General features: G+C 38.9%; 1 protein-coding gene and 1 pseudogene across 1 annotated transcript in view; both read left to right on the top strand.

Moving 5' to 3' along the window:
• The window catches only part of LOC140953769 (uncharacterized), a 32,608-nt gene extending 25,607 nt beyond the window's left edge, over positions 1-7,001 (top strand). The window contains exon 15 of the mRNA XM_073403162.1: positions 6,341-7,001. Within this exon, the coding sequence (XP_073259263.1) occupies positions 6,341-6,678 (338 nt within the window). The 3' untranslated portion in view covers positions 6,679-7,001. The remainder of the gene's footprint in view (positions 1-6,340) is intronic.
• Positions 7,002-11,882: 4,881 nt separating this feature from the next.
• On the top strand, positions 11,883-14,727 carry LOC140931646 (uncharacterized; annotated as a pseudogene).
• The last annotated feature ends 10,146 nt before the right edge of the window (positions 14,728-24,873 follow it).

The raw sequence follows: 24,873 nt of genomic DNA, 5'->3' as shown, positions 1-24,873 counted from the left end.
TGGCTTAAGTTCATTTATTTTAAATACTAGTATACCTAAAGGGTAGAAGTGTTGCCGTAGGCAAGGAATAGTGAAGAAATTGAAAATTAAGTGTGAAATGTTTAGTAGAAGGTGATATGACGCTAAGACAGCTATCCAAAATCTTTGTGACCTAAATTTAGAAATTATCTTCCTTTTGATCGCGTTTAAGGTGACTAACTTAATTATGAGCGAGTTTTAGTATTTTTCTAACGTGCTCGCGTCGCGTCGGAACTCGATTTTTGATATGTATAAGTTCAATCATTCTCGCTTTCAACTGAATGACTGAAATTTATTTTGAAGCTTTGATTTGGCGATACGAGCAAATTATTTTCTAACGTTGGTGTTCAGTCTTTCTGTTCGCACAAAAATCGAGCAATTTCCACGAAACTTAAAATTCTTGAGTTTACGACTGTTTATTTCATCTGCCAACAGTATCCCGTTACTGCGCATGCACCAAACTTTGATTTTTGGACAGGATGTCGCGAAATCAAAAGATGCGAGGAGAGTAAGAGAACCTTGAAAAATCCGTTTGCATCGCGCTTGGCCGGGTTCAATACGACAATTAAACTTCTCAGGATTACAGACCAGTGATATATTGTTCCGGTTAAGTTTCGATTTGGGCAAAATCTGGATTTTATGTCGTTACTTTTATTGCCGTTTGCCAGAGGACCAAAAGATTGGAAGCACTTTGATGCCGATTGAAGGCTTATTTCTTCTGCTAGCTTTCATACAAGCTCAGATAATTGTGAAAGGAATACGCAGAAATGAAACAGCAACAATAAAGACTGTAAGAAAGAAACAATTGAGACATTGATGTGAATGAGGAGATCTTGTGGAGGGGAGCTTCGCGAAGCAGAATGTCTTGCAACGACACGTTAGTAAACTTTTAAATGAATCTGCCTACGGCCGACAAAATCAAACAAACAGGCGCTACATGTTTAGAAAAACTAGTGCCCTGAAATCATAATATAATTTTTGACTAACCTTTGTGATGATTCATAGCGTTGAGATTGCATTTTTTTAATGTCTTTCAGTGTTTGAGGCTAGAACGCGAGCAAATCAGGCAGATATTACTGGACTTGGCACAATTGACCTCTGACACGAGTTTCAAATTTGAAAATATGTTTTTAAAGCGAGCGAAACGAGATTTTCGGGTCGCAAGGCGGCCCAGCTAGCGATAAAATCGCGATGAGTCTTCGAACCGCGAACCAAATATTTATATAAGACGAAAGACTTCTTCGAAAGTCTAAAATATTACTTGAGAATATAAACAACAAATCTCCGTCGGCGGTGCGGTCCGGATGGAAATCTTGTCGAGTCAATATGACAGTTTTATTGTCTTTTGAAGAAAAAACAGATGACGCTCGCGCGTGCGCATAATCGGGACACTGTCCCTTTAAGGAAATTTGTTCGGCTGTGATCTGCGCTGCAAGATAGTTCTGAGAAACGACAATGAAAACACAACATTAACTTGGCCAACCATATCCACGAATCAAACACCAATTTAAACAATTTTGTAGGGCAGTTATGTTCAATTTTTGATAAATATGATACATAAATTTGGGGCTCGTAGCTCTAACGCTGCTTGTTTGATTCCCTCTCAAAACAGAAGAAAATTTGCTTGGAAAATAATAAAGGCTGCGGCTATATGGCCGGTAACCGTTCAAGACACTAAATGGCCGGCAGTCCGATATTTTTTTCAATAATTTTGACAAATCGAAGAATCCCAGCCAGACCAAACCATCATACGTCGGTCGATTTAGAATAGACTGAGAGACTTAGTTTCTGATCAACAAATGTTGTCAAAGTTTAAGTCCCTTCAATTTCTCCGCAAGTTGATAATTTTATTCAAATATTGTAGCGTAAACCCCAACCCAAAATAGAGGCTAACCGTCAACCCTAATCACTTTTCTCAGGGTTTAACCCTAATCAGTATGGTTAGTGCTTAAATTAGTATTCTCAGTGCATAACCCTAGTCACGGACTTATAAAATAGTGCATTTTGTGAAAATATGCTTGAAAGATATTAAACGGCTGCTTGCTCCAGTGATGCTATTTTTTGTCCATATGCTACGCTATTTTGCTGGTCTTAACGTGTTCTGTTTTCCGAACTTTTCTTTTATTCTGCCTTGGCATCGACTATGATGAATTCATCATGAATGCCTTCGGTTCTTGGTCGACAAGTCTCGGCCAACTGCAAAAGTATAGAGCACGTGTAAAGCTGTTTGTTTTCCAATTAGACCTACCTTTTGTTTCTATACTTTAACGAGATTGCAAATTATTCAAATTGTAGTTGAAAATCAGTGTAAGAAGAAAGCATGTGGTAATCCACTACGCACTCGAAATCTCCTATTCTAGCATAGCCACAATTCCTTGCGAGTCTACTGCGCATCCTAAATCTTCTATTCGCACTTAACCACAATTCCTTGCGAGTCCATTGCGCATCCTAAATCTTTGAGCCGCGCATAACCACAATTCCTTGCGTTTGGTAAGAAAACGTGATTGAATGCCCCTCTAATGTAATTTTTTGCCGATAAGAGAGCTGCCTCGTTCGCTCGCTTCAGGCTCACTCACTGCGGCAGAAATAATTATTTCATCTTTTCATATTGACAATACAGCTTTTCAAAAAACGTTGTCGGGAGAAAAGCAAAAAGTCTTCAAGCCAAGACCGCAAGGTAATGTGGGTTGTTTCAAATCAGTCTTTTGCCGGCAAACAATCACTCCACTAAACTGGTCGCTGATTTTATTCGTCATTTATACTGAATCATACTTATCATTTTAATTTTTAAAAAAGCACAAGGTAAAATTTCAGTCGAAGTGCACTCTTGCTTATTCCCATCGTTGAAAGCAATTTTGTTCCGGTAATTAGCAAGGAAAAATGACAGTAAATTTTACATTTTATCAATTTGCATAACGTAGTAACGAAGTGTGCGAAAAAAATATTATAAACAAACCTTTTTCCGAATAATGGTTCCTACTCAAGCATTAATTAAAGCTAGCCAAAGTCTACTGCAGGTAATATTTTGCACTAAACCAGCATGTGAGAATGCATGGACAACCACACCGCCTTTATTCCACCTCGTTCAATTTTTTAAATGATGGCGATTCCTCTGGAAATGAATTCTAAAGGACTAGTTTTGAATTAAAAAAAAAAAGAAAGAAAAGAAAATTGTGGTCTGCTGTTCACTTCCCCAATAAAATATGAGACATTTCAAACCGTAGTCGGGCAACAACGGCCACGGACAAAGAAAACGTGATGCACGTGCAAATTTAGGCCCCGTCCACACGTATCCGGAGATTTTTGTATCCGCAAATTTTTTTATGCGGATACACCTAGCGTCCACACGTGTCCGCCGTATACGCTCCGTGTATCCGGCGATTTCTGTATACACTCTCCAGAGTGGAAATTTCTGTATACGCTGTGTATCCGGATACGTGTGGACGCTCGTATCCGTATATTTCTGTATACGCTGACGTCACAGTATCAGAACCAGTCTTTTTCCGCGCGAGATTTTCCAAAAGGCGGCGAGCAGAAACGTTGTATGTTCAATGCTACTAGGACTACTTTCAAGCCTAATAGCGTGTCTCGAACTAAATGTTACAATGTCAAATCTAAACTTTAACTACTTGAGAAGACGTCTAAGCATTATGCGGCTTCTAGCCATATCTGATTCACGAATCAGACGCCAAAGACTTCTCAAAAGAGCGGAAAGACAACTAGCAAACAAACAAGAAAGCCGCGAATTTGGCGCCAAAATTATCGCAGGCTTAGCTTTCTTTGTAATGCGCATGCTCTGTTGACTAATCCTTTGAGATGTTCGGATACGAATCGGATACGTGTGGACGGGTCGTATACGATTCGTATACGCTACGTGTGGACACAGATATTTTTGTATCCGCATAAAAAAATTTGCGGATACAAAAATCTCCGGGATACGTGTGGACGGGGCCTAAGTTGTTGTTTTGCTAATTTATACCTATTGTTGCTCACGGTCTCTCTTGTCGCTATTGTATTTGCTTAAGCTCCCTACTGTTTGAAGGCCCTTCAGCCACCTCTGTTTTAACAGTTGTCCAACGATTAGAAATACTCTCACTTACGGAAAGACGTTCCATACTGTTCTCAGGAACATACTTGAGTGGCCGCAAAACTCCTATAGGACCTGTAACAGGTCATTATGAAAATACCACATTACCTTTCGGTCTTGGCTTAAACTTTTTGCTTTTCTTCTGACAACGTTTTTTGAAATAGCTGTATTCGCACTGAATCAGTGTACTATTCATGCTATTCATGGAGGCATAAGTTTGGGAAAATTAGCATAACGTCAAAAGAGTAAATGTTATAAGCCAAGTTTTTGGCCGGTTTGTACGCTAGTAGGTTTGTCTTGAAATTTCAAGGTGTTGCAGTGAATCAATCTCAATGAAAGTTTCAGACATTATTGTATGCATCGTGAAGATGATTTGATGAGGTTTAAAAAGAATTCTGTCGAGCCTTTCTATACAGAGATGCATAAAAGCGCTAAAAGTCAAAATTTAGAAGAAAGTTGCACTTAAACAGGTGGTGAGATAACGGGTTGGTTTTCAGGATGGCAAAAAAGAAAATACGCCAAAATTTCCAAGCAGCAAAATATGATATTAAACAACTTTCTGATGCTACTTAAGACATAACACGCTAAGACCAGACTATTTTAAATAGTCGGGATAAATTGTTTAATAAAAAAAGTTGTAAATAAGTTATTTACAACTTTTTTTATTGATCAATTTATCCCGACTATTGAAAATATAAGGTTTGTAATATATTTACGTTTTATTTGAAGTCAAATATACCAAATTCTTTATTTCTTACGGAGGTTATTTGCTAAACACCACAAGTTCCTGGTGTCGGATTTTCAGTAGCGAGCCTAAATTGCTGAAAATTCGGCTATTATTGATTTCATTTTTTTGTCCATTGTTGTCATGGTGATATCGATTTTACTTAAAAAGTCCAAAGTCAGTAAGTGTTGAAAATTTCATAGCCATCGGACAAGGATAAAACGACTTTTAAGGCGATTGAAAAATATCGGTATGGTCTCTGAAAAAACTGTATCGAAACACCTTGAGTGAAACCCCATACAGGGGACCCAAAATTTGGTCCGGGAAAGACGTCCACATGATCTTTATATCTGTTACATATATTGAAGGGACACCTCTATTTAAGGGAAAGGGACAGGTTTTCTTGGTCCCGAAACCTGGGTTTAACCTCCATTCAGGGGACACCTTAGCACTCAAAACGTGACTGACCACAAAGAAGGTTGATATCTTTAAGTGTACACTAATGACCATGATGGCAGCTTTCACAAACTGAACTATCTCACTTGCATCGATATACTGCACCTGTGTGAATTCAACATATAAAGTCGCATAGATAAGTTAATGACGATTTTTTTGTATTGTCTTTGTTCATCAATTATTAACAAACCTCAACCCAACCTCTATTTAAGGGACACTTGCAAACAAAGAGAAACATTTCTTCGAGTCAAATTTTCCTCTCCTGCAGGCGTTCCTCAGGCAGGTCAGATTTGTTAAAAAAAGGCCAAAGTGGGAAATCTTTTCTGAGGGTTGTACCGTAATTAATATGCATCACCTCTTTTTTCACTCAATTTTTCTTTGCACAATTATTTCATGTGCTTATTCGCCTCCCCCCCTCCCACCCCCCCCCCCCCCCAAAAAAAGAACACCGTTCAGTAGCGTTTTGAAGCTACAATAGCTAGGATTACGCGCCGTGAATTTCTGTAAAAATCACAAGATCCGAAAGGCAAAGACGGCAGGGGGTAATTCGGAGGTTGCAGATTGGAACCTCAATGTAATTAAAGGTCAAGGGACTGGCAGACAATTTTCGCTATATAACGAGTTTCGTTTTATTGAGATTCGTTTCCATATATTTTACTATAACCTGGGGTAAAGAAAATCGTTAGTTACATGAAGGAATTCGTCATACAGAGGTTCGTTATATCGAGGTTACACTCGTCTGTAGTAAACAACAATTGAGCGATTCAAACCTTTATATCGGGGTACCGATAACTGAATACTATTCTGCAATTCATCGCCCTGTTCAATATTTTTTGCGTCTTACCTTTTTAAATAAGAAGCAGTTTCTTCCTTCCAAAAGTAAATAATTACGTAAGAATAAAATTAGTATCAAAATCACACTTTTCATCGATCTTTGCTAAGGAACTTTAACTACTATTATTAGTTATCAGCATATTTTCTTGTCTGTGTGAATTCGAATTTTTGAATGAAATCTGTGGATTGGTCATCTTTTTCATTTCTTATTTTCCCAACAGGTTACAGCTGCCAGTATCATTATGATTCCCAGGCATTCCTTTTCTCGCTGGTGAACAAACCGGGATGGGCACCTGTGAAACTGCCTCAGACAGGGCAGTATAGTTATTACAGCTATTCAATATACGACTGCTCTTCTTATGGACCTACTTTCGGTGGAGGCCATGACATTCACATTGTCGACTACGCGTCATCCAGTAGCAGTTCCTATACTGAACTTGGCTCGCAGTACAGCCCACCAAGTGGGTACAGCTATGGAAGCACCTTTTCCAATACATTTCTGGCAGGCACTTATCATTTTACTCCAGACGAAGTAGAAACATTTTACGAAACAACCTAAAAACTGAGGCATCGTATTCAGCTTCAAACGTGACAGTCACTTAATATTACACTGATTAAGCCAGGATAATATTTTTTTTTCTATAAACCAGGCAATGAAAAAAGAAATACATTTTAATTTGTCAATTCAATGTTGAGACCTGTATGTTACAGTATAAAAATTGTACCACCTTATTAAACTGTTCTTTAATATAACCAAATGTTCTTTATTTATTTCTTTTCAAACATTTCTCCTCGTCTGATTTGCAAACTATACACCTGTTGCGTTTTTTATATTGAGCTGTCTAGTCAAATTTGGCATTTTAAGCCTACATTATTTTGCATATTTCGTTTTATGTTCTACCTGGTTTTCTTGATCACGAAAGACTATACCCTGCGTTGCAGGCGTTCGAAAAGGAAGGGGAAGGGAATTAGGGCGCGAGACCACTCCCCTCGCGTTTCCCTCGCGCCTAAAACTCCCTTTCCCAAAGCTCCCTTTCCCTTCCCTTCCAAACGCCTGCCACGCGGGCTAGAAAGACTATTAAATTGATATTGGTTGTGCGAGCGCTAGGTAAATATGATGATATCCCCCTACTGTGGTGCTACGACTGAAACTGATGTAACTCGAAGAATTTTCAAGAAAGGCTTATGAGCATGGGAATAGTTATCTGAGCAAAGAAGAAATTCATTTTGGCAAATCCTAATTAAATAATTACAGTTCAATATAGACATGAATTAAAAGCACCGTAGACCGATAGACCATAGGTCAAATCAGGGATAACGATTTTGAAACAGATCGTCTAATTCTGTCTGAGTATAACCCTCCTTCCTTAACGATCTCAGTATAAAAAGACATTTGTTAGCTTTAATTCGCTTATGCCCTACATGTGTAGTAAATCGGCAATCTTCTTGGAAAGTAACAACACTAATGGAGAGGGCTCTGCTTTGCGAAATACCTGACACGAGAAGAAAAACCTGTGTACAAGGCCTTTTTTTTTTCTTAGAAACAGAAGTTGAACATTTTTGATGTCAGCCATTTGTAATGCGGCAATCAGCCGAAACAGAATTAAGTACCCAAAAAACACTACAAGGTAAGATAGCATCAAATACAATTCATTCATTTCAAACATTCAGCGTACATAGCCTGCGTGGTAGGCATAAAAAGGGGAGGGGGAGAGGGGAGGGAGAAAAGCGCCAAAGGAAAAAAGGAAGGGAGCGCCATCTCCTCCCTCTCTCCCCAATCCCCCTCCCTTTTTCCCTTCCTCCCTATCCCCTACCCCTTTCGACCGTACACCTGCTACGCAGGCCACAACATACACCGAGTTAGGTACTTTCGCCGACTCTGGAAGAGTGGAGCAGATTCTTTCCAGAACAGGTTCATAATATAAACGTCCCACTCCAGGTCCCCCACACAGAGCAAAAGAAAAGGTAAAACAGCATCTCATCAGAGACAAATTCCTGTCAAACCCAATAAAACAAAAAAATAATTGATCATTGAAACAGGTCAGCTTCATAACGTCTCAATGTGTAGCCTGAATTTCAGCCGTCTCCTCGAGTGACAAACATCCTAGATAGACGTCTGAAAGGACTGGTTGCATTGTTAAAGCCGTCCAGTGAGCGGTGAAGAGGGGCACTAAGTGCCGAGAAAAAAGTCTCTTTATTAGACGCTACATTACCTTTTGCAGTTTTCCGGAACTCTAGATAATTTTACCAGGTTTGTAACAAGTTCACGTGAGGGTTTGATTGGTCAAGTTCATACACTTCGATTCTCAGTAAAAAGTAAGGCGATTTGCACCTCCAACTGCAAAATTTGACGGCAATTAAGGTCACAAGTAACTCCTCTGCGCTCTCTGTTTCTTCTGGTAATCGTGTGAGGAATTTTGATAAATAATAGGCCATTCCCGAGTTGCTCCAAGCCTCTATTTCAAAGCGAAGCCAAGTGCAGGGAGCTAATGATATGAAGACAACTTTTTAATTCTCATGCAAATAAAAACTCTGATGCACAGTAAAGGTTTCGCACTTAGCCCCGTTTTAAAAGTGAGAGTTTCTGGAACTCGGAAGTGGCCTATTCACCAAGCCAAGAAATCAGTGGGTCAGGTATGTCTCACACGTGCCCTGAATATACACATACGGATTCGTCAAAACACTTACACCAATCGTGCCATTGGTAAAACAATACGATTTGTCAAAGAATTAAGCCTTGCGATTCGTACAATTTGTGCAATTTGTACGAATGGTGAGTTCCTCAGTCGATTTGGTCAACTGCCTGCTGTATGTCATTAACGGCTCTGGTGGCTTCAAGATACGCGCAATGGCGCGAAGTTAGACTGCATCTCATTACAGGGACACCCAATGACTTGATTCTGCAAAATAACCGTTATAAAGCGGCAAATTGATACTACCTCGAAATCTCTAAAGCTCCAGAAAGGCTTAAAATTTCTGGATAATTGTTAAACTCGCTCAAGATATGCGGAGTCTTTTTTTTACCAACTTTCCTACATTTTTCAGAGATTTTTGACAGTTCATATTTTTATTTCTTAATTTTGAATAATAAGCGGCACTCCCGCAACACTAGATATTCAAGCATTAATGCTGTTTGTCCTAAATATAGAAGAGAAACAGAGGGAGGACGCTCTTTCGCTGTTTCGGCAACAAGACTGTGGAATAGTACACCAATTGAAATTAGGAAACTAGATTCTGTAACATGTTTTAAAAAGATCATGTTTGCCAAGATTTTTAAGGAACAACAATGTTTGCATCATTTTATCAGTTAATAATTTTTTTTATATAAAAATCGAATCTTGTTTTATTTTAAATGTTTATATATTTTAGCTTACGATATTTATTAGATTGTAAATAGTTGTGTATTTTATGAGGGCCACAAGTTTATTAGCCTTTGGCTATTAGGTGCTACCCTCTTTAAATAAAGGCTTTACTTACTTACTTACTTACTTACTTACTTACTTACTTACTTACTTACTTACTTACTTACTTACCAAGATATCGTGATTATTGTTACAAAAAAAGTCCTCTGAAAATTTCGGTATAACAAAACGTCGCTTATGAAAGGACTGTTACTCCATGTCCTCGAACTTAGTCTTCCGGACCCATCAGGATAACTATCTAAAGCGTTCGAGACCACCAAAGTCCCCTTTTAAAGCAACAGAACAGATCAACAGTTTTTGGGGCAGCTTCAAATTTATCAAACAGGCTTCTAAATCAAAGAGAAAACCATCTGAAACAAATCTGACGAATTTAAAAATAAAAATGGTGGTTGGTTGCCCATATGTCATCATTAACACCTGAAAGCCGTGCAAGATCCATCTGTACATGTCGATTGGTACCAAGGGAATGTTGCTTTGAAAGAGCTCTAAATGTGTTTGAAAGAATTAGTGTTGAATGTAAGATTACAAGGACTGCAAAACAGTAAAAGCAATCACTTTTTTACGCCTCGGGCTGTTCCACTGTACCCGGGTGATACAGCTTTTCAAAGGTCATTGTAGAGGTTATAGATGAAACCTGTGAAGTTGATTTTGAGCTGAAAACAAAATCATCGATTAATGTTCTAGTCAAATGTTCAGTATATGGATTAAGGTTTTGTCCTGCACATAATCACACCGAAGACAGACTAAGGGTTAAAAACTGTTTCATCACTTATTTTCCAGACACATGTCAGTCCTACATCAGTAATAAATTAGTTACAGTGGAACCCCGCTAATGCGACCACCATTGGGCCATAAAATCCAGGTCGCACTAACGAGGTGGTCGCACTAACGGGGTTCCACTGTTACGAAATGACTCAGTGAATCTTACGTTTGGGTCGAAAGAATAATGTTCGTGTAAACAAGGTGGTCGTATAAACAGACTGATCGTAAGGCGAGGTTCCACCATAGTGCTTGCTACTGTGCTGCAACCGATTATATTAAATTATTTTATAATTTTATAATTCTGTTTCGTCATTGGTCATTGGTCGCTACGGAGTCACGTGAGAAAGCGCACGAGCCCGGGAAGATCAGTTGTGTGCGATCCTTCGGGAAGGTCGAACGTTTGTTGTTTTGCTCGCTCAGTGTTGAGCGAACACCGAGAAAATCGCCGTATGGCTGCCGAAAATATCAGTGAAAGGGACCCCCTTTCACAGGCAGAAGAAGATAATTTACTTTCTGAAGAAAATGAGTCAGCGAATCCCTCGCACCAGGGCACAGACAAAGTGCTGGCTAACGTATTGATCGGCCATGACCCAAATGAGTTCCACCATGCTGTCCATGGAAAACGCAATCAAACGTTTAGCTGACGCACCAGCAGACCATGCTACACCACCGAAAAGGAGAAGACAACCTCCTGCACCTAGTACAATGAGCGATAGCGGAGATTCAGACCCTGAACGGTCAGATTCCGAGGCACTCAATTTCCCGCCCAACGGCGACCCGCCAAAACCGGGCAGCTCTGTCACCGAGGACGCATTGCTCAATGAAATTGCTCAAGACTTTGAGCCGGGGAGCAAACTGACCCGAAAGTCGCTCAGAAATTGGCGAATATCGTCAATAAGCGATGGGGCTCTAAGTTGGAGGAAGCCAAATTAAAAGAAAAATTGGCGAAATACAATCGACCTGATAATTGTGAGAAATTAACTGTGCCAAAGGTCAACCCCGAGATATGGAATAAGCTGAAGCACGGGACCAAGAGCGCGGATTTACGTCTTGCAAACATGCAGAAAGTACTTGTCAAAGTCGGTAGTGCTGTCGCCAAAGCGACTGACACACTGCTGGCCATCTGTGCAGATCCTGAGAAGACTTCAGCGTTGGCTCTTACTGAGAAATTGGGGAAATTAGTCACGTATAACGCTGACGCTCTGGCATTGTTAGTCCATGTAAACATTGAGCTGTCTTACCGTCGACGCGACGCTATCAAACCAAACTTAAATGCCGAATATTCCGCGTTGTGTGGCTCTCAAGTACCCATCACGGGCTTGTTATTTGGCGATGAGTTGCACTCTCAGCTTAACAACATCAAAGCGACTAGCAAAATTGGTCATACGACCACTGCCAAGTCATCTTTTCGAAACCACAGCGAGGGCTGGAAGGGCAAATCTTCTCACTCTAGTGGAAAGCCTTTTTTAGGGAAGAGGGGCCGGCCTTACCGGCCACACAACAACTTCTACAAACCACGGGAAACCGCGAAGAAGTCCAGCCAGTGAAACGATCTGATATTCCTACAGATAAGGTAAATATGTTACAGTATCTTGAGCACAAAGTTCACTGCTTTAAAGCAGGGGGGCTGAGAGAATATTATAATCAGTGGCAGGCCTTACCCTCAGACCCTGAGATTTTGCAAATGATATTAGGCCAGCCAATTGAATTTACTAGGACTCCTTATCAAAGAGTTGTTCCCAAAGAGAAGAAAATCCTTGATTTGGATGAACAGTATGTCATTAATACCTAAATAGATAAACTACTTGCTAAAGGTGTTCTTACCCCAAGTAGTCACGAAGAAGGGAAATATATCTCTCCTATTTTCACTAGGGCCAAAAAGGATGGCTCCTTCAGAGTTATTTTATATCTCAAGTGCCTAAATACTCATGTGCAATATCACCATTTTAAAATGGACTCACTTAATACTGTTTTACATATGGTAAAACCTGGGTGCTTTATGGCATCAATAGACTTAAAGGATGCTTATTATTCTGTACCTATCGCCACTGCAGACCAAAAATACCTGAAGTTTCAGTGGCGAGGAAAACTGTAGAAGTATGTTTGCTTTCCAAATGGATTGGCATTTTGCCCCAGGAAGTTTACTAAATTATTAAAGCCAGTATATTCACATTTAAGACAGCTGGGTCACCTTTCAGCAAGTCATATTGATGACTCATATCTCCAGGGTGATGACTATGATGACTGTGAAAGAAATGTTTGGGATACTGTCAACTTATTTGATTCCCTTGGGTTTACTGTACACCCTGAAAAATCATCCTTTGTTCCGCAACAGCGAATCACCTTTATGGGCTTTATTATAGACTCAATTACAATGACAGTCTATCCAACTTCTGAGAAGATCGAGAAGATAATTCATACCTGTCAAGGCCTGCTGCAGTGTCCACACCCCACAATCAGAGAGGTGGCATCCACTCTTGGGTTGCTCATATCAAATTTTTCGGCAGCACAGCTGGGGCCCTTGCATTTTAGGTCACTGGACATGGACAAAACAGAGGCCTTGCGCTTAAACAAGGGTAACTTTGATGCATTTATGCAACTGTCTGAGTTGTCTCGCAGTGATTTGAAGTGGTGGGTAAACTCAGCAAGGTCACTGCATAACCCTATAAGCCTTCCCCAGCCAGAGATCACTTTATACACAGATGCAAGTAAAGGAGGCTGGGGAGGAGTACTCAATAATGTCAAGATTGGGGGGCATTGGACCTCTGAAGAAGCTTCTAATCACATTAATTATCTTGAAATGCTCGCAGTGTTGTTTTCTCTCAAAGCATTTCATAAAGAACTATCAGGGAAGCATGCCCTTGTGCGAATTGATAACATGACTGCTGTGTCAGATTCAGGTACAATGGGCACAAGCCATTCCAAAAAGCGAAATGATTTAACCCGTACGCTCTAGGAATGGTACCTTGACAATAACATTTGGTTAACCACAAGTCATATCCCGGGTAAAGAGAATACTCTAGCTGATGAAGAGTCCAGGAAATCTAGGAAAGAAACTGAATGGACCTTAGACAGAGGAATTTTCCACGAGGCTGTTAAGAAACTTCATGTTGAGCCTCAGATTGACCTATTTGCCTCTCGGCTTAATTACCAGTTAAGACCATTTGTCGCCTACCAACCTGATCCTGAAGCAATTGCTATTAATGCCTTTTCAATCTCTTGGAAACCTTACATTTTTTATGCTTTTCCTCCTTTTAGTATCATCCCAAAAGTGTTACAGAAAATCCAAGCCGGCAGAGGAGGCCACAGGACTGTTGGTTGTGCCATGCTGGCCGACTCAGCCATGGTGGCCATCGGTAATGAGACTGCTGGTTCAGAAACCCCTTGTGCTTCCCAAAAAGAAACACCTTATTTCTACCGCAACAGCCAGACTTGGTGCATCCACTACACCAGAAACTCACCGTGCTGATATGCCACTTGTCCGGAAATCACTTGAAGGCAGAGGCCTTTCGGAATCAGCTACCTCACTCATCCTGCAGTCCTGGAGAAAGGGCACTAAACAACAATATAAACCATTCATCGCTAAATGGAAACAGTACTGTAGTCAAAGGCAGATTAATCCCTTTTCAGCGACCATAGAACATGGGATTAATTTCCTGGCAGAACTCTACCAAACAGGGATTGGATATAGTGCTCTCAATACAGCCCGGTGTGCTTTATCTACTGTTTGTTTTACATCAGAGCATTACACTTTTGGACAGCATCTTTTAGTCTGTCGTTTCATCAAGGGAATCTTCGAATGCAGACCCTCTCTACCAAGGTATCAAGAAACTTGGGATGTGAAACTGGGCCCACCTGAAAAACTTAGTCTGAAGAACTTGACTTTGAAAGTGGTTATGTTGCTTTCAGAACAGCGTCGCCAGACTCTGCACACATTATTAATTGATTGTGTGCAAATAAGTGCTGATAAGTGTGTGTTTTCCATTAACTCATTGTTGAAAACTTCGAGACCTGGTAAACATTTAGCTTGTATTGAGTTTCAGGCCTATGCACCAGATGTTAGTCTTTGTATTGTAAAGCATCTTCAGCAATATCTGAAGCGTACAGATATTCTTCGAGGTGATGTGAAGCAGCTTTTTATTAGTTACACCAAGCCTCACAAAGCTGTTTCCCCTGATACAGTAAGCCGGTGGATTAAGACTACATTGGTTGATGCTGGAATTGACACTTCAAAATACAGTGCACACAGCACCAGATCAGCAGCTACATCTGCAGCAAAGAGGAACAACATTTCTATTGCCACAATTATGAAAAGTGCTGGGTGGTCCCAGGAGTCCACATTAACAAAGTTTTATGACAAACCAGTGGCCCCTCGAGAGAATTTTGGGACTGAACTCCTTAAAGCTGTATGTGGGGACAACTAAGATAGTTTCTTACGGTTGTATGTTTTGATGGCTAAGAGAGCATATTATTAAAGCAGATTCATGTTGATATAAATCATTGCTGTTTATTTGAGTTCGCACTCACACTGCTTTAAAATCTCACGTGACTCCGTAGCGACCAATGACCAATGACGAAACAGAATACCAAAATTAAACGAGGCTTACCTGTAAGGTGAAGTTTGATTTGGGTTCTGTGAGTCATTGGTCGGGAGCGAAGGAGTCATGTGCCCACCCGTGTGTTATTCACCCACCCATGCTTGGGTGTAAGTGCTCACATCTGTTAAAGACTGATCTTCCCGGGCTCGTGCGCTTTCTCACATGACTCCTTCGCTCCCGACCAATGACTCACAGAACCCAAATCAAACTTCACCTTACAGGTAAGCCTCGTTTAATTTTGGTATTTTGTGTATATGTTCAATATGTAATATGCGTAATAAAAGAAGACCTGTTTTGGTTCAGCAAGGATAAAATACTTGACAGATCTTAGCAAGGATTAATGAGCACAAAATACCCCACACAATTAACCCTTTTGGTTGTGTTCTGATCTTACATGTATACAAGCCAAAAATAACTGACTTCCTTATTTTGAGGTGCTTTGCCCCTATTATCCTGTTAACCAACCAATTAAGAGAAGTTCTGTAAGTCAGGATGAGTACTTTTTTCATTTGAGATTTTCATGCCTAGATGAATAAAGGCTTCATCATATTTTTGTGGAGATGCTAACAACGTTGCAGGAGTTTTTTGACCAGATACACGGTTGGTCTGGCCTGCATGCCGAAACTGCTAACAGCGCTATGTGCCACAGTCATTATGATTTCGTTCTAACAGCTAAGGCCATCCTCTTTTTTTCCTCCTTTTAGCGTCGTCCGACCGACCCAAATTTTTGGCATTTAAAAAAAGGACAGTAACGACGTAGTTTAACCATTTTACACTTGAAATAATTCTTTTAATCTGAAAAATGAGCATAGTAACAGCAAAGAGAACAACAGGAACAAAAACATGAACACTTTTTACAGTATATAATTGTGCCTTTTATTAATCCAAATATGTGAATGTTAACTTTTAACGTGGTCCTGAGGTACCAGGGCCTATTATTCCGAGACTTCTTATGATTTTTTTTTTTAGTTTTTTTTTTCCAATCCGACCGACTTTCTTTTTCTGTTTTCTGGTTTAAAAGCATTTTATTGCATTAGTTAGGAAGCAAATGTGCATTTTTTTTTTCTTTCCAATTTTATGCTGTGAACTTAAATTGAAAGTTTTTGTAAATGACGTTTTCTTCCCACATTAATTAAAATAAAATAAGTATGTTTTATTGCCGTGTCATTTCAATGTTCATTTTTATTTTAAAAAATTGAAATTTTATTCATATTTTGATTGTCAGTCATAATTTTGCAAGGTGTTATGAAGCTTTTTTTCTTTTCGCGGACAGTAACATAATGACGGCGCGTGAGTGAAATGTCTGAAAATGGTTTACATAAAAGATTTTTCGATCAATTTACTGTCAGACACGTGACTTCGCGTTTTTGGAATACGTTGTATATGGTTGTTACGTTTATAATTTGTAGTTAAAATATAGCGCACATTTAGCCGTATAAATACACAGCACGCAAAGGGCAGTTTGTGTAGCCGGACTGCAAAATTATATGATTCTTCGTTGGGGAAAATGTTAAATACGTTATCAACCTTCCTGGGTCTTTTCACCAGAAGAAACAAAAAGTATTAACTGAGTATCAGATATTGTGATGTAGTTCACACGTAACGGTTCGTCGGGCCGAGTTTGCAAAGAAAACATACTCTAAACACAAAATCGGCCAAATTTACCATACGGGTAGATTGACCTATATTAAGAAATAAACTGTGAACTGGACGCAGCCAAACAGTTTCGTGAATAACAACCAGCCTTTATAAAACAATTTAATGTTTTGTAAAGACTAAATATCTCATGGGGAATTAGCTTCTTAAAGGGGTGGGGGAAGGAGTGGTTCAGTGATTCAATAACAACAACAACAACAACAACAATTAATTAGGTATTGCCATTTACATACATGGCATTACCTACTCTCTAAAAAGTAATTGATTAATTAACTAATTGGTTAATTCACTTTTGAAATTACATGATAGTGTCTACGATTCGTAATCTCAAAAATAAAAGCAGCAACTGGTTTACAAATAAATGGATCACTATTGTTAAGTAGGAACAAATTTTTGATTTTACATCTAAATCGTTAAAAAATTAATATTTGTTAATGGTTGCATCAAAAAAATTGTTGCGAAGCGTATCATACAGAATGCAAGAAAACACATATAACATGACATTCATTTTCAACTCCATTAGCTTGACATATGGAACAAATTCTTAAGTCTTCGGGAGTCTTTAGTGCAGTATATCTCCCTGTTTCGATACGAAGTCGATGATTTCCTAGGCGAAATTCATTAATAGCAGATCTATGGAGATGATTTTTTATTGCATCTCAGTAGAAATTCGGTTCGGGTGGTATCTGTTTTAAAAGTATTGTAAAAATTAAATTTCCCGTTCGAGACAAAAATTAAGAGTTGGTGGTTGATTATTTTGAGCGACACTGGAGATGAGAGTTTTCACTTACCGTTGCTTTCATTTAAAATCATGCATGGAGCATGAACTTCATTTATCACATAATATTTTAATCTTTTGTGATATGCCTGACTGATTTTTCTCAGCCATATCCTTTGAAAGTTGTAAATCAAAAGTATTAGGGAGGACGTACTTATTTAGTAAGAGTACATTACAAGAAGATAAATGGTAAATTCAAAATAATAACTGACTGTACAATAAAGCGTAGCGTCCATTATCCACTACATTAATTACATTGACCAACCACCAATAAAGCACTAGAAATAAAGCGGCCCTAATGCACTTTCAAGAGGTTTGTACTTAATCAAAGGTGTCGGAAAACAGACAGTGTTTCATGTGTTGATACAGTGTTTCAAGCGGTCTGTCATACTAAGCAATATTCTTTGCTTCAAATTCGATCGTGTCTTCAAATTTGATTAACTCAATGGTGAGTGAAATTTTTACTTTTCTTGCTTTACTAGGTGCTGAAAAAAACACAATTGTTAGGAGTATTGTAGAAGGTCAAATCCTTTTTGGCAGTGAACGTTAGTATTTAAGATAATAATATATTTTTTTAAAGTTAGTTAACAGTCTAGGTGGATCTCATGATTACCGAAGAAAATCAAATTTGCGAAAAGAAATCATTTAAAAAGCAAGTGAATGTTACCTAAGCTCGCTTATCTATAAGTCATCGAATTGACAAGACCTTTCTTTTGACTTTCTTTTTCAAACAAAGCGATGGGAAATTATATGGTTATGTTGTGAGCTATCCGCGGTAATTTTGCGCCCACAACATTTAGGCTGTGGCCCTTCCAGTAGTTGCACGATACTTCCCTGTGTTTTGATCTCTTTGTTTTCCAATCGCGATGGGCTGTGATACAGAAAAACGGTCCCTCAAAAAATTTCAACTTTCTGAGTTTATCATTATACGGTAAACAACGATATTTTTCATTACAAACAACATTTTCGGTCGACCTTCAAGAACCGATCGAGATCAACCTTAAACAACAAGTAGCATTCATGCTTTTTATAGGATCGCAGACGCAATTAACGTCCTTTATATTCAAAGAACCTGCCAATTTTGAAAGGCAAACTCCATTAATTAAAAACTGAACAATTTTACAAAATCATTGCGGCTACCAATTTATTTATTACGGAATTAATAACCTCGATTCTGGCGTTCAAATTCTGCACAGCTGGGGGTCTGTTTATGTGGTTCCGTGTGAACACAATACCTAACGCACCAATTTTCCATTGGTGGACATTTCGTCTACAGCCGTGTGAACATAACATTTGCATAGGTCTGCATACATCTCAGGCGTGCAGCTAACGGGTATTAAAGTTTTGTGGACTTCCTAGTTTTTTTCACATTCTTCTATCGATGTATATCGTGTTCTGGGAAGAGCTTATTTATAGCGGGGCTCCCGCGCGCGCGAAGCACAGAGGAATATGGTCAACCTCTTTTCTCTTGGTTGTCACGTGATTGACCGAGCGTACGTACGCGTCTACAGATTGTACGGGTAGGGTAGGGGAGACTATCAAAAGGAAGGGAGGGGTGTCTCAGGCGTGTCTTGGCAAGTCCTCAAATTGGGCATTTTCACGTCGTAGTCGTGCAAAAAATGCAAACAAATTTACACAAAAATGTGCTGCATGTGAAAAGTTGTTGTTTTGTTTATTAAACATATTGGTTTTTTGACCTTCTCGTTGCCGTCGCGTCTTTGAACGTAAAAGTCCATATTATTACTTCCAAAACATTCTATAATGGCCGGGGAGCCCATGTTGTACGCTTCACCTTTCCTGCACATCATCGTACAAGAGCGTCGCGAGCCCTTGGGAGTAGGAAGGGGTGAGAAACTCCCTTACATTTATTATTATTGGAGTATGCCACTGAGTTTGTTTGAGACTATGGACCTGTTCCAGACAAAAACAAAAAGATGTCTATGTGACCCTGCTCCAGACAATATTTGTAAAATAGGAATCCTGATCTAGAGCCAGAAAGGCAAAAAGAATACTCTTTTGAGTGCACATACCCTATTATCCATTGAGTCATCCACTAGTTGATGTCGACGGTAAAGGAACAAATCATAAAAAGTTCATTTGAGGGCCCATTACATGAAGACCATTATCTTCAAAATCGAACTCGAATTGTATTTATGTTTACTAAACTTTGATTAAACTGGGGGTTCTTTTTCTTGCTGCTGGTGCTGTGGGCAACAGTAGTGTTCTCAGCAAATAGTATAAACTTAAGAAAACTTGAGAAGAGATGAATATCATTAATATATAAAAGGAAAAGGAAAGTACCGAGGATAGAACCCTGTGGAACACTACACTACACTACACTTCTGATACTCAGAAGCAATACCGTCGACTTAACAACAACAACATCGCGACCAAATTGACCAATCAGGTCAATAATAACCAGAGTTAAATACTATCGTGATACAACTGACTTTGACTCTGAAGATGAATACCGCACAGGTTTTCGAAACGTCAGTCACTGTCAACAACAACATTCCTATTCAGGACTTCGTTCACCCGGACGATCATACTCAACCTACTTATGAAATGACTCCTGGGTTCAAACCTTTCACAGAATTAATTTGGCACGCCGCGACTGCATCGATTGTTTTGGCTAACTCCGCGGGACGGGAGTAGCTATACACCCAGCATAGAAAATATTGGACCACTACATCGCAATATACTCTCCTGACATTCTCGCCTTGTTTTCTTTAATAACCTGACACAGCCTGGGCTGAATGAAGCGTGTCCCTTACAGGGTAATCATTTTTGCATTATATTAAGGTAGTATCATCGTCTTCAAGGCCTTTCGAAGATTCTGATTTCGCCCAAAGTAAACAAGTGGATTGACAGAGGAATTAATCAGCGCCAACGTCAAACCCCACGGGAAAATAATAGCATGCGCTCTAGGATAATGCTGTCGAACAATCTCCATGCAGAGAGCTGGCGTCAAAGAAACCAATAGCAATATGGCGACAATGAACATAGTAATGGCTACTGCCTTCTCAAGATGAAATGCCGCGGAAAGCTGACTCAAAATGACTGTGTCAGCCAACTGACTGTTGTGGCGACGAACTGCAAGCAGCATTCTGACATAATTAATCGTTGGTACCACAAGAAACAAAGCGCCGCAAGTGGAGATGACAATATGGTTAATAGGAGAAGGTAACACGAATACAATCAGGATTGCCAGAAGAAACCAAATAATGCTCGCGACGGTAACGATTTTCATCGCGCCTGTCAAATTAAAATGAAATTCAGTTATTTTGAGGTTCTTTCGAGTTCCTACACAAATAACACAGTAAAGTACAATTTCGAGGAAAAATATAAGCCCAGAGGTGTACGTTTTTCAAAAGCCCTTTTTGAGGGCTAACTATTTGGAAAGAATTGTGTTTCAAATTGTTGCTATTGTTGTTGCTCATCCTCGGTGTAAGAAGCTGTAGCTCCCACATGTGACGTAAAACAGAGAAAACAAAGAAATGAACATAATAGGGTCTAGGAAAACAAAAAAAAATTCGCAGGTTCTACCTGGAAGATATAAACCAAAAGACTACTCTAAATTTTGACTTAAATAAAGTTAATGTATGTAGGTATGTGTGTGCTCAGTGCCCTGGCCTTTGAATCGAGCGCATCCTGGGGTTAAACTTCTTTTGTCACCAACCTTCCTGTTTTTCACCATGTAAATGATCATGTTCACAGGCTTTGTTAGCATGAGAATAAAAGCAGGAAGGTTTAAAAACAAAACCAACGTTACCTTTAGGTTCTCTTCGGTTCTAAGGCCAGGACACTATAAAGGCACAACTGTAAAACGGCTTATTCAAGTCCAAATTTCCAAATTTTCATCGCCAAATGATGGATACTGTTGTATTTCATCATTCACAACGGCAATCAACAATTATGGGATGATACTGAGTATGACACATGTATAAAGGACAATGCACATTGAGGATGGTGCTGGCATATGAATGGATGCTTTCGTCTTAAAAAAGCGGTGGACATCTTTCTCATTTTTTTAACGTGTAGAATATTCTGCCATTTTCTTGAGCTATACAGCGCCAAAACAGCTTAGTTGCAGAGTTGCTGTCTTTACGTGGCATTAATCACTGTCCAATAATTGCACTCTAATTTTCAGGGAGTTATAATAACTCCTCTAGTGGGGCTAATTTAACTCCTTACAGTGGAGTTATTTTTCGTGGAGTTACTTTAACTCCAAAAAGGAGTTTAAAGAACTCTTTTTCAGGAGTAAAAGTGACCCCAGATATTGAGGAGTTAAAATAACCCCAAAAAAGGAGTTATCCTGTACCTAAAATTTTTACTCCACTTTCAGAGTTAAATTAACTCCAAAAAGAGTAAAAACAACCCATGTAAAGAGTACAAATAACCCCATTTCGGAGTAATTTTAACTCCAGACTGGGAGTAAAAAGAACTCTTTTTCAGGAGTAAAAATGACCCCAAATTCGGAGTTAAATTAGGAGTTAAAATAACCCCAAAAAAGGGGTTATCCTGTACCTAAAATTTTTACTCCATTTTTGGAGTTATAATAACTGCCTAAAAATTACGGTGTGCTTTACGACTGTCGGAAAATACTAGACAACTTATTCCAAACCTTCCAAAGCCGTCTGTGAAGACTATAGTCAATCAGAAACGGATCATTTTTTTAAAAAAAATCATGATTATTTATGATTTATGAGAGGACACTTGCCTTTGTTGGTAGCTTCAGCACGATATATAAGTGGCCTGGAGCAGGCATTTAACCGATCAAAGCTCATTACCATGACGAGTGCGAACGAGAAACCAGTTATCACCACATTCAAGGTATAATAAACATAAAAAATCAAGATTTGGCTTGAACACGATTGTTGGGCTCTTTGAAAGAAAAAACGCCAAACGACAAATAATAGTTGAACGATGACTCCACTGAGGGAATCTGCGAAGGCCAGGCCACACAGAAGGATGTTAGATGGTTTTTGTAACGCGGACTTCTTGAAAACAGTGATTATGATGGCCAGGTTAGTAAGAAAAGCAAAAATAGCAAATTAGTTCATTTTTCCCCCCTTGTTTGGCCTTTCCCAAAGACGCTCACTTTTACGTATGGCAAGGGCTGTTAACCTGGAGGGAGAAAGATCCTTGCACCAGGAAGGTCCGAGAAGGCGGAACAACGTTTTGTTGAATTAACATGCAGATATTTTGGTCCGTGTGGTTACTAAGTAGAAAAGAGAAAGATGGCGGGCGACGACAACAATCATGCAATTTTGGCCCTTCTTTCCTGGTTACTAGTGTTCATAACTACCTTTTAGCAGCAACTGGCAGTTCTTTACAACTAGTAATGCCAAACGAAATTGTCGGCCTTTTGCCGTGATTACCCACAATATTACCCGCCACTAATTTTGTCTGGTTTGTCCCCAGTACTGGTGCTAGGATCTTCCTCGGGCTAGAATATCTCTACCTCTCAGCTAGTAAGATCCTAGTACAAGGAATTTTCTAGTGCTAGGCAAAGTATAATCCTTTGCATGTAAACTGAATTCAGAAAACATATGGCGCTAGAATGATCCGATTTCTGGCTTCTTCCTGGTGCTAGCATCTTCATTCCTCCAAGAAAACAGCCCCCAAATGAAGTAGCTTTTAAAAAGACCAAACAACGCCGAATTCCTGTTTGGTGATACAGTATTTTCTCAATTGAACGGTCAGCTCCGAACAAACGCCGGGTCTTAGCGGGGAATAAACACATCAAACGTTTGTTGCTTCGCAATAAACTTAGGTATATAGGCAAGATACACGGCTGTCAAGAGAAGCCGTAAAAAAATCTCTTTATAGGAGGCCTGAATGAAGGCTGCAAATACAAGCAATGGCCGGCGGGGTTTGAATTGAGAAAATATGATTCTGTCCCTGTTATTATCATCAGCCTTGGGAGCAGCCAAAACATATTACGTTAATTATTAAGTTCAATTCAGTTTTGGTCGTCTGTAAAGTGGAAGTGTATTCTAAAAATATTGACTGCTTGGTGAATATAAATAGAGGATATTAAACGATGGCGCGAAGATATGAATTTTATTTTGCGGTGGCAAAACAATATTTTACGAACGAGCTCAGCGAGTGAGTACAATATTGTTTTTGCCACGAGAAAATAAAATTCATATCTTCAAGCCGCCGTGTCATGTTCTTTTTATTATATAGACAAAAAGACGTCGATAAAATGATAGATTTTTATTCGCTAAAAAGTACTCGTGACGGCTCAAATTTACAGTGCAGCAATATAAGACATTGTTTACAATCATCTTGAGAAATAACACTGAGCTGAATAGGGCTCTACAATGACAAAATATAAGGAAAGCTCTGAAAAATCTGTAAGTAAAATTCAAAAGACCCAAGACGCCTACAAATAGGGAAATTACCGAAATTACGTCATCGATAAACTCACGTGTGAGATTATGGAAAATAAACCACTCGGGTCCCGGATGTAGTTTTTATGAATTTTGCCAGTGGTAAAACACTCGTGACTATATAAGAAATATCATTAAACCCACAGATTTTCTTGTTTTCACAGATTTTCTTATTCTTTCTTTTTCCTTCTTTTTCCTAATCGTAATTTTCATGTTGGCTCAATGAATCCTCGGATGAAAGTAATATATTTAATGAAACTAAAATGAGAAAATCATTTGAACATTTTTTTTATGGACAGAATTATGCTATTATTTTAATTCTTTCTTTTCGAAAAGATCTTAAAGTAGTTACTATTTGTTATTTATAGTTGTGACGAACTAGAAATTTAAACTAGTGGAAAGCAAAAAATTAAAAGCATTAATTAACCACTTGCTTCTGCTTGCTCCTTGCTTGTTTGCAAAAATCGAACAACAACAGCAGCATCAACGTGTCGAAAAGCGACTTAACAAAATCGAAGTCAACCAATCAGCTTCCAGAGTCTCGCATAGAGCAGGTGAGTGTAATTGTTTAATATATATGTAATATATTAATATATTAAGAATAATGATCCCCTAAAGTGGACATTAATAACAAGTGCTCGATCTACTTTCAGATTTACTCCAATGATCATTCTTCTTGGTTATTTTTCCACAGACAAACTATATACCTCTAATGATCAAATCGCACGTTAAAATATATTGTAATAAATGTTAAACAGTTCACAAACGGAAATATCTAAAACAAGGACTCTTATCCTTCGAAGGGAAAAAGAAATGGCTGAGAAAGACTGCGTTTGATAGGTATGGCTGTCATAACTATTTTGCCAAAGATGATGACAGATTAAAAGGAAGTAATTCATCTGTTGAAACGAACAATTTGGCGCTTAGCGATAAATTTACTCATTTTAAGTTGAAAGCTTACGAACCCAATCATACTACACTGTACATCTTATATTAGACTGGATTCCATTCATCCCAAAATTTTATCCGAACATCCCGTAGTGAAAAACTAGTCATCATAAAAAATAAATGAAAATCAAATTTCTTCTAAAAAGTTCCCAAAACTTGCAAAATATTCATTCTAACGACCACAACTTGTCA

Source organism: Porites lutea, chromosome 1 (genome assembly GCF_958299795.1).
Source record: "Porites lutea chromosome 1, jaPorLute2.1, whole genome shotgun sequence".
In the NCBI taxonomy this organism is placed as follows: domain Eukaryota; kingdom Metazoa; phylum Cnidaria; class Anthozoa; order Scleractinia; family Poritidae; genus Porites; species Porites lutea.
This window is presented reverse-complemented; position numbering and strand designations above follow the sequence as displayed.